This window comes from Sinocyclocheilus rhinocerous, unplaced genomic scaffold (genome assembly GCF_001515625.1).
Source record: "Sinocyclocheilus rhinocerous isolate Xijiao unplaced genomic scaffold, SAMN03320098_v1.1 scaffold788, whole genome shotgun sequence".
Lineage (NCBI taxonomy): Eukaryota > Metazoa > Chordata > Actinopteri > Cypriniformes > Cyprinidae > Sinocyclocheilus > Sinocyclocheilus rhinocerous.
This window is the reverse complement of record NW_015664008.1, coordinates 249,632-259,947: the sequence shown is the minus strand read 5'-3', so window position 1 is coordinate 259,947 and position 10,316 is coordinate 249,632. Positions and strand designations below refer to the sequence as shown.

The 10,316-nt window shown below is 38.3% G+C and overlaps 1 protein-coding gene across 1 annotated transcript; it reads left to right on the top strand.

Annotated features, from left to right (window-relative positions):
• The first annotated feature begins 5,474 nt into the window (after window positions 1–5,474).
• LOC107729081 (zinc finger protein 36, C3H1 type-like 1) lies at window positions 5,475–10,306 on the top strand. The gene is made up of 2 exons (XM_016539436.1): window positions 5,475–5,673; window positions 7,427–10,306. Exons 1-2 carry the CDS (start codon window positions 5,623–5,625, stop codon window positions 8,429–8,431), a joined length of 1,056 nt encoding a protein of 351 aa, XP_016394922.1. The 5' UTR covers window positions 5,475–5,622; the 3' UTR covers window positions 8,432–10,306.
• Window positions 10,307–10,316: the final 10 nt, after the last annotated feature.

Below are 10,316 nucleotides of genomic sequence, written 5' to 3'. Positions count from 1 at the left end.
CTGAAATAAATTAACTTTTCCACAACATTCTAATTTATTGAGATGCACCTGTATTATTGCCTTGTTTATCTAAAAGTGCACTTTTCCTTGTTTTAAATCAGTCAATGACTGTTGACTGTGAAACAGTAGACTTTAATTATATGCATTTATGGTGTAATTACTAAATTTCCGTGTCAATCCATGTTAATTTTTACCGCCAATAATGCGCTGTCACTTTAATTTAGCGCGTACAGCACAGCAGAAATAGACTCCATGTGGAAACGATCGCAGCATGACTGTTGCAGACGCACAGCTCCTGGAGCGCACTGCCGGACCGCAATCGCATGCAGTGTGAACGCTCTGATCTGTTAACATGGGCACGGAAAAAATATGCACCACAGACGGAGTGTGTGAACCTGGCGTTACGTTTGTATGCCCGCCCGGTTTGTTCTGTTCTCGTGCTCCATTTAGGCGCGCTGCATTCTGATTGGTTCGGATAGCATACTGCGGGAGGTCGGGGCGCGGAATATCATGCTGTAAAGCGATTTAGAAATCGCGCAAGCTCAAATCGCGATTTTATGACGATTTCGATTAATCACACAGCCCTATTTCAAATGCAGCAGAAAAGTTGTATATCATGAATGCAATTGAATAAACGCTTCTTCCAAATGTAAATTGGTTAGTTATTATTAAAAAAATGACTGAATCACCCCTGAAAAATCATATAAGTCTTTTCTCTCAAAAATGCACGTGATCATGATTGTCACTAGCAGTGCGCTTCAGAAACCCTGCACCTTCCCCAGCTCCACCTGTATAAATCTGCTATGGGGTAATTTCATGTATGTTATATATGGTGGTTATTTTATATACAGTGGGTACGGAAAGTATTCAGACCCCCTTAAATTTTTCACTCTTTGTTATACTGCAGCCATCATGAATGCAATTGAATAAACGCTTCTTCCAAATGTAAATTGGTTAGTTATTATTAAAAAAATGACTGAATCACCCCTGAAAAATCATATAAGTCTTTTCTCTCAAAAATGCACGTGATCATGATTGTCACTAGCAGTGCGCTTCAGAAACCCTGCACCTTCCCCAGCTCCACCTGTATAAATCTGCTATGGGGTAATTTCATGTATGTTATATATGGTGGTTATTTTATATATGTTTATCGCCAGCAGCAGTATATCTTACATGCTCACAGCAGCATGTCTGTGGATTTATTCGCAGTAACAAATCTCAGTACTTATTCTGTCACAGCAGACTATTCCACCAAGACTAAACACATTAGCATTGTATGTATATTATGCTTAACTCTCATGACAATGCAGTCCCTCTGATTCTTTCAAATCAGAAATATGACCTTATTTCTATTTAAAATGCAACCATAAATGTTTTGAAAAATCATTTTATGATAATTTTTCTTTTTAAATGTCATGAGTTGTCATGACAGAAATGATAAATAAATGAATCAATCAATCAATCAATCAATCAATCGATGAATGAATCGATGGATCAATTAATGAATCATTGAATGAATACAATTTTAGATCACACTCTTGTGACAAATCGTAACTATTTTACATTTTGGCAAATTTGTACAATCTCATTCTTTTGTTTTCGAACAATCTGCTTACCTCCCACTGAGGGTTTAGGGGTGGACCTTCAATGTACAAATCAAATTTGCCACCAATTCACCAAAACATAAAATAATTATGTTGAAAAAGAAGCAGCTAGGAAAAACAGTTGGGAAACAGGGAAAAAGCAAAGCCAATGGAGAGTTCAGTATCAGCTTCCTCTATAACGTATATCATCACATAGAGGGCAAACTCTTGGACGGCAACAACACTTTTAGATTTACGGAATGGAAAAAAGAAAGACAAACTGCAAATTACTTGAATCCGTCTGAACCAAATAAGCAGTTAATTCAAAAGGCTTTTAGAATGAACAATAATAAATCCACTGTAAACATGAACTCAGTGGCACCAGGATTTGAGCAGAGAAATCTGTTAAGAATAAGCATCAGATGATAAATTCCTGGTATAACAGTTCACCAGCATGCAAAAATACAACATGTGCATCATCCGGATAGAGCTGCTATGACGTTGATGATGAACTTATTGTACTGCGGGCAAACTCTTGGACGGCAACAACACTTTTAGATTTACGGAATGGAAAAAAGAAAGACAAACTGCAAATTACTTGAATCCGTCTGAACCAAATAAGCAGTTAATTCAAAAGGCTTTTAGAATGAACAATAATAAATCCACTGTAAACATGAACTCAGTGGCACCAGGATTTGAGCAGAGAAATCTGTTAAGAATAAGCATCAGATGATAAATTCCTGGTATAACAGTTCACCAGCATGCAAAAATACAACATGTGCATCATCCGGATAGAGCTGCTATGACGTTGATGATGAACTTATTGTACTGCCTTCATTAAAAGCTGAGGGAAATGGTTCTGATTATTTTGGATTAAAAATATATATATATATCAACTGGGTTTTTGAGTGACTCGCTATGAGTAAAGACAGGCATGGCTTTGGTGCTTCTACACATTTTAGGCATGAGTCACGTGTGAATCCAGCCAGCTGGGATCTGTCCGAGGATACAGGGAATCGGTATCATGTAAGTGTGATTTCAGGCCATCTCCAAGGCCGTGGCCCCAGATGCCCACACTGAGGTAAATGAGGACACGGCAGATGATAATAAGCATAGGCCATAAGCGACAGCCGCCTGGGGACACGTTCTCCTGTTTCGTATCAATGCATAAACATAAGTAAAAGTCCTTTCTCACAGAGTTTGAATATAAAAGCTGTTTCACATTAGCACACAGCTCTGAAATAAGGCCTTAACCTGAAACAGGCATTTTCATGTCAGAATGCATCATGGAGTTACACAGCTAAACCGCAACATCTCTAAACGACACTCAGGCGCCACAAACCTAGCTGTTGTTCTGTTCATTTCCATTTCCTCTGACACCTTTTACACTTAGGAGACAGGAGAGATGGAAACGTGTGCATCTTTACATTAGAGAACGTCTGTACAAAGGATCCATCCATCTCTTTTCTTGCCTTGATCCCATAAGTTGTGCATTACAGGCTAATCACATCCAGACATGGAGCCAGGGAATGTCACTCACCACCTTGCTTTTGGTTTTATTTTCCATTGCAAGTCCTGCTCTCACACGAACAATCATATCTGACTCACATTCCGCTGACTTCACTGAATAATTTCAGCAATTAATCTCGGAGTTAATGTCATAAATGGAATAGGAAGCAAAACATGACCTATGGTCACGAGTGGGGCTATAACAGGACTAGTCCCTGCGGTCACCCACCCAAAAGACAAACAAAAATTAATTTGACTTGGCCGTTTGTGCCGGTTCAGGTCTGAGTTTGTTGGCAGTTTTGCTCAAGAATGACCTTTTGTTCTGTAAATTCAGTCACATCCAGAACACATAATTTTATTGACGTGAAAATGCATCAAAAACAACACATGGGATATTGGGTAATTGGAAGGACTCAATCGAGCAAAGATTATGGTTTTCAAGGCCTTCAGCTGAGGGAATTTTTTTGTGTGATAAATGGTTTGCTATTTTAAATATTTGCCTCCAGTAAGGAGTTCCAGTCTCTTTTTTGAAATTTTTTTGATACTTTAATTGTGCTTTTACATCCTTTGGGTTGACAACCCAAATTCCCATTCACTTTTGTTATTTTGAAATCATGAGAGTGATTAAAAAAATTACACCATTTAAATTTTGGGGTGAATTATTCCCTTTATTCTAAAGAAACATGCTAATGTTTTTACTTGTTAAACTAAATCAATTACATGCATGATTTCTTTCTTCTGAGGAACAAAATTATACTTTGAAACTGGGATCTAAACAACTTAACTATTAAATGTACTATTTGCTAAGAATTTAGCAATATCTTTATTTTAAAATATAAAGACATTCACTTTTATTCGTAAAGTAAAACAGCAAATGTTTCTTGTCACGTAGGGTTAAATGATTTAGGTTATATTTTCAATTCAAAAAAGCGAAATTTGACACAAAAAGTAGTTTGCGTTTGCGTTGATCGTGTAAAACAGCTGTCAGATATTAACTTACATCTTACATCACACTCTTTCACCATTAAAAGCTATATAACTAATAGTATTTCTTATTTGATTAGATTAGTCTTAAGTGCTGTTAGACTGGTGAGGCTTACCAGACTAAAAATTTGCATTTATAAACCTTTTGTCATCCAAACAACAAACAGGGCAATATCAAGAACATCAAACATTAGGGACCATTTTTGATTATTGGGGGAACTTGTCCCTCTCGTCTCTGGTGGTTACGGGCCTGTGATATACAAACCAAGCTGAAATAGACTTTGAAAAGCACTTCTGTGAATCCTTTGGATCCAGCTAAAACTCTGATAAAAACTGAAACTGAAGGTCAGGGTCTTTGGCTAGGGATGTTGCAGTTGACAAAGCGTTGAGGACAGGAGGCTTTTACACAGTCCATGGGTCAGCTGAATCTGCAGAAACTATTTTTGGGTAATGTTTAGAGAAAACAGCACAAAGAAAACCAGAAACTGGCACAGCAAATATGCCAGGGCCTGGCTTTAAGGGATCAAGACCCTGGAAACAGTGAAGGAGAATATGCTGGCAGCATGTACAGAGCAGTCATTTCCAGTTTATTCTCCTCTCTCTTTTACTCACTGTACGTCCTTTTTACCTATTAATGTCTTCGAGTTTGGTGGTCTCATTTAAATAAATAAAATTAAACTGAATGAAATTATATAGAAAGCCAAACAATGCAGTCCCTCTGATTCTTTAAAATCAGACAGAAAAAAATATGACCTTATATCTATTTAAAATGATCATTAAAAAAAACATTTATGGCTAATTATAAAATGTTTTTAAAAATCATTTTATGATCATTTTTTAAAATAATGTTTCTATTTTGTGCCTTTAAATAAATTATTAATACAAAATCAGTGTAGATGCAAACTGATTGATTATTCTAAAAATATATACACATATTAAAAATCTTTAAAAAAAAAAAAGACTAATAAAAATGTACTGGATTTATTTATTAATAATATGAGTTTGTAATATACAGTACAGCTCTTTTGATTACACTGAGACCCATTGTGCATTACAATAGACAACTAATTTATAAATATTCTTCCATATGATATTATGACTTAATAAAGTCACCTCTCAGGCATCACTTTAAAACAGTCAAACTCATATATTTGAAGATTCATATATATATATATATATATATATATATATATATATATGTGGTTAATTATGCTCAGGAGGAACTCCAGGCTGTGATTAAATTCATGTTAAGGAGAAATTAAATTTCGTAATTAAGAGTTAAAGTATTGCCACACATCACGTCAGAGCGCCAGAGAGACGTGCGGGAAAGGGGCGTGACCACAAACGATAACCCCGCCCACTCCGCCAGGAAGACTGCGCGAGTTTTTATAAAGGATATGCGCACAAGTTTTGGCAGGACAGAGGGGGCTCTCTGCGGGGCAGAACTATATCAAAGACCCTTCAAACACAGGAATACTTCCACCGTGCCTTAACAAACCATCTGTTTGTCAACTTTGAAGTATTTTCAACAACCCCCGATTCGACAATGACTGCGACTGTTGTGTCCTCCTTCTTCGACTACGAAGTGATGAATAAGGTAATTTATATTTTTGGGAAGTCGATTTAAGCGTTTTAACAGTTTAAATGAGTGAGTAACAGATCAATATCTCATAATCTTAATACACAAAATGTAGCAATTGTTTTCTACACCGATGTCAACTTTTCTGGCTTATGTGCGCCTGCGTGTGTGTTAAGAGTAGGACGAGAATCTTGCTTGTGTGCTTTTATCTAGTCTTGTGCTTCTCATGATCTGCAGTTATCGATTAGGAAAGAATAAAGAAAGCTAATATATTAGAGAATAGTTTAATTCATCCGCGTTTATGCGTCACCAGTAAACGTATGCGTCACTTAGGCTAAAGTTGTGCATTATTTCTCCTGGATTCGATTAAACACAACACTGAGGAAGGCCACAGGTCTAGTTTAATTTGAATTAAATCAACGAGTTCTCCATTATGCGCAACATGTTGGGGTTAGACATCAACTTTTAATAATTCACCTTTCTTAACCACAATAGGATTTAACCAGCAATTTTGGTTGATTTATGGCATATCAGTTTAGTTACATGTATCTTTTAAAATAATCTATAGGTCAGTTGTGAGCATATAAAGGTATCTGTAAGCAATGCAACATTGTACTGTGTGAACGCGTTCTTGCATTCAAAACAGCTGGACGGAATGAAACTGAACACAAGGCGCAAGACCACTTTTAAAATTGAAGCCGACGATAAAGGGGTTGTTTGCCCCAAACTTAAGAACAGTTTACTGACCAATGCTATTCCAGTGCAGTGTTGTGTTTCTTTCTTCCTGAAAACACAAAAAGGAAATTGCATTTTGATTTAATGATAATGGATGGTGGTGTTTAAACGTCTAGCCTCAAAAAATATCATAAAAGTAGTTTATATGACTGGTGAGCAATATTTTGAGTCTCCTGAAGCCGTATTATAGCTTTGTGTGAGGAAGGGGCTAAAACCTGGAGTCATTATTGCTATTAATCTTACCCTCTGCTGTTGCTCATAAAGGTCATTCATTTCAAACATGCGTCGCTATCACGTGACATCAACCCTAGAATGTCCCTCTATATTTTAATAGAATCAACTGCTAATCATCTTTGAGAGCTATTACCGATGGGAATATTATCAGTCAATAATGACTTTAATTCCTCACAAAGTGCTGTCATTTGACCTAAACAGAACTGGAATATTGCTCACTATTCAGCATGGAGTTTTATAGGGCAAATAAATGACAAAATAGTTCTGGTTGAACTATTGGCATAAAACTTCACAAGCCACCTGACACTCATTGAACACGATTAAAAAATAAATAAAAAAGTATAATACAACACAATGGCCAGAGCTGTCCAACAGACATATGTTGTTTATCGTGTTCTTATCCCCAATACATTTATACAAACTAAAGGTTTTGTAACTTTAATACCATAGAAAAAGGGTTTTGTAATTACTGGTTGTGCAATAAATCATCATAGTATTGCGCACAATTTGTGCAGTTACTGGAGATGAGTCTACATGAGTCTTGTGCGTTTTCATCTTTTATGACTTAATAAAACCTTTCCCTTTTTAAAGAGATTGCTTGGTAGGTTAAAAGTTCAGGGTCATTAGTTCTCTCTCTTCAAAAAATAAGCCTTAAAACAGAATTAAATCCAGGCCCTAGACCTGACCTGAAGACAGACAATACCATCAACACATAATAAACTCCCACTGGTGGTATCTGGAGCAAAGGGAGTCATAGTCATGCCGCATTTTTGAGACATTGTTTTTTTCCCTTCACTTTCAGAACAATAAGGTGATGAGCTACAACAGTCCCCTCTCCAGTCCCCATTTACAGTCTGTCCCCACCACCGGTGCCAATACCCCCTTTACCCCCACCGGGTCCCTGCTGGACAGGAAGGTGGTGGGTACCCCTTCAGTGGGACTCTACCAGCGCCGCCACTCCGTGTCCATTACCAGTTCCAAATCAACGCAGAACCAATTTATCAACAGCCTCAAGATGGACGGCTCGGCTTCCATGAACGGGAGCAGCAACAACAAGGAGAACCGCTTCCGCGACCGGTCCTACTCTGAGAACGGGGAGCGTCTAAGGCCGAGCAACATCACGTGCATTAGTGCCAACGGAAACAGCCAAGTTAACTCAAGCCGCTATAAGACCGAACTCTGCAGGCCCTTCGAGGAGAACGGCACTTGTAAATACGGTGACAAGTGCCAGTTTGCCCATGGGATGCATGAGGTTCGTAGTCTAAATCGCCACCCCAAGTACAAGACCGAGCTCTGTCGCACCTTCCACAGCATTGGTTACTGCCCATACGGGCCGCGCTGTCACTTCATCCACAATGCAGAGGAGCGCTGCGGACCCCCTCCTCTCTCCGCCTTCAACAAGATGGAGCGCCCCCGCCTTCATCACAGCTACAGTTTTGCCGGTTTCCCAAGCTCAGGTGGCTCCCAGGACAGCCCAACCTCTGTCACACCTCCACCCATATTTTCCACCGAAGATGTCAATGAGTGGCCCAGCAACCCTTTCACTTACTCCAGTCAAGAGCTTGCCAACTTGTTTGCGCCCAGTTTAGGTGGCACCACTGTTCCTGATCTGCCCGGTCCTCATTCTCCCACCGCACCCTCCTTCTTCAGGCCAATGTCCGAGTCGCCCCCAAGCCCTCCGGATTCCCTCTCCGACCAGGAGAGTTACCAGAGCAGCCTGGGCAGCCAGAGCGGATCCGAGTCACCTGTGCTGGATGCCACACGTCGCCTCCCCATCTTCAGCAGACTCTCCATCTCTGACGATTAAAACCTGCCCTCAGGGGTTTCAGGCATGAGAGAGAAAGCACAGAGAGAGCTGGCGAGAAAGAGAGTAATTTTCCTCCTTGCAATCCCTTCCTGTCCTTGCTTTGTTTACAGCAGAGAAGTGGACTAAAGTACAGTGTTCTCGTAGCCACTGAGTCAAATCAGAAAACCTACTACCCTGTAGCATCAACCATCGGCGTATTCCCAAGCCTCCCTAGACGTCTTTAACACGCCTGACGTAATGCAAAAACAACGAACTGTTCCCCTCAAGGCCCACTTAAACGTTGAGGTCTCAAAATCCTCACTGGAACATGTTAAACGAATCCATATTTAGTTCATAGTGTTCGAACTAAAAAGCAGAGTTTTCAAAATTGTTCAAGGACCTTCTTGTTCGAAGAATCTACTGAATATTACAGCAACAACGTGCTTTACAGACCTGGAAGTGCCACTTTTCTTGCGGAAGACCCTCGCCGGTAGATCCTCGGGACTTTAAGTGCCTATCAAACAATTTGTTTCCTACTTGTTCAATCACATTGATTTTCGGAGATCTGGGGTAGAAAAGGTTTAAAGAAAGAATCAAACCCATCTTAGATTTGTATGAATCATTCTGAAAGATATTTGTACGTCTAGTGGTGCTAAATGCGCTGTCACCGTGGTAATTATCCCTAGAACATGTGATCCCTTGCGCTAAAATAGTGTGTTCTGGTTGTTGGATTATGTAAGAGAGATGTCCTTCCTGTTCATGTTACCACTAAAGATGTGACTTCAGTGGCCACTAATTGTTTCATTGCAAACAGATCGTTGAATTGTTCTATCTTTAATTCAATATTGTATTTCCCCTATTATTGTTATAATATAGTTATTATTGCATCATTACAATTATTGTTGGTATTTTCTGTTTGGAAATGAGAACTTTAAAACTGAAAGTTTTGCTTGTCAGTGCTTATTTAACTTATCAAAATGTATTTATTGCTGATTGTAAGCATTTTTTTTAATTTTGTTTGTATTTATCTGGATAATGAAACAATAGAATATATTTTCCTTTATGTTAAATTATGATCTTCCGTATTAATCGTAAGATTGTGAAGACCTTTTTTTCGTTAAGTTTCAACAGTTAATATATTATACTGCAATGACATTTTGTAACTACATTTTGATTTATTTTTAAAGTGAAACTTAATTTAAAATGAGAATGCAAAGAGGATTGTTTTGCATTTTATTTATTATTTTTCTCCCTAATGTTGGACTGCAGTTTCAGGATGTTTATGCCTCTATAATCCATTATTATTTGGCTTCGACCGTCTAGAATGTAAACCGAGTTGTCTTGACAATAACAGTCCTGTGCCTGTGATTTTAGAAATCTGATGTTTAGACTGGGATCCTCTCATTAAGACTCCTTTTGGTATGAACAAATAGTAGACAATAAATGCATTATAGTACAAATCTCATGACCCTCGCAGTGGTCCGAACCTCTGATCGCAGCAGCATTTTGATCTAAATGGACGGTTAATAAGGGAATTGTTAAATATGCATTTGTGTATTTATTTTGCCCATTTTGAAACCATGTTATGTACACCAGCAAACATGTGTTGTTTTGATTTGTTATGACTCAAAATTCTTATTTATTTACAGATTTTGGACCACTTCTATACTTGCTAAGTGCCTAACAGTACATTCCAAGAGTCTTGAACCTTTTTAGGATTGTAATCCAGAGTCGTTATATAGATTTTAGTTGAAATTCGGGGTTAACAGGATTGACATTGAGCTAGCTACAGTTGAATGTGTCCTATGTTAGCAGCTACTGCTGTTCACATCAATATGTTTCTTTTGTAACGACAGATTGCAGTTTAAATCAATAAAATACCTATTTATAAGCAAACTGACCTTGT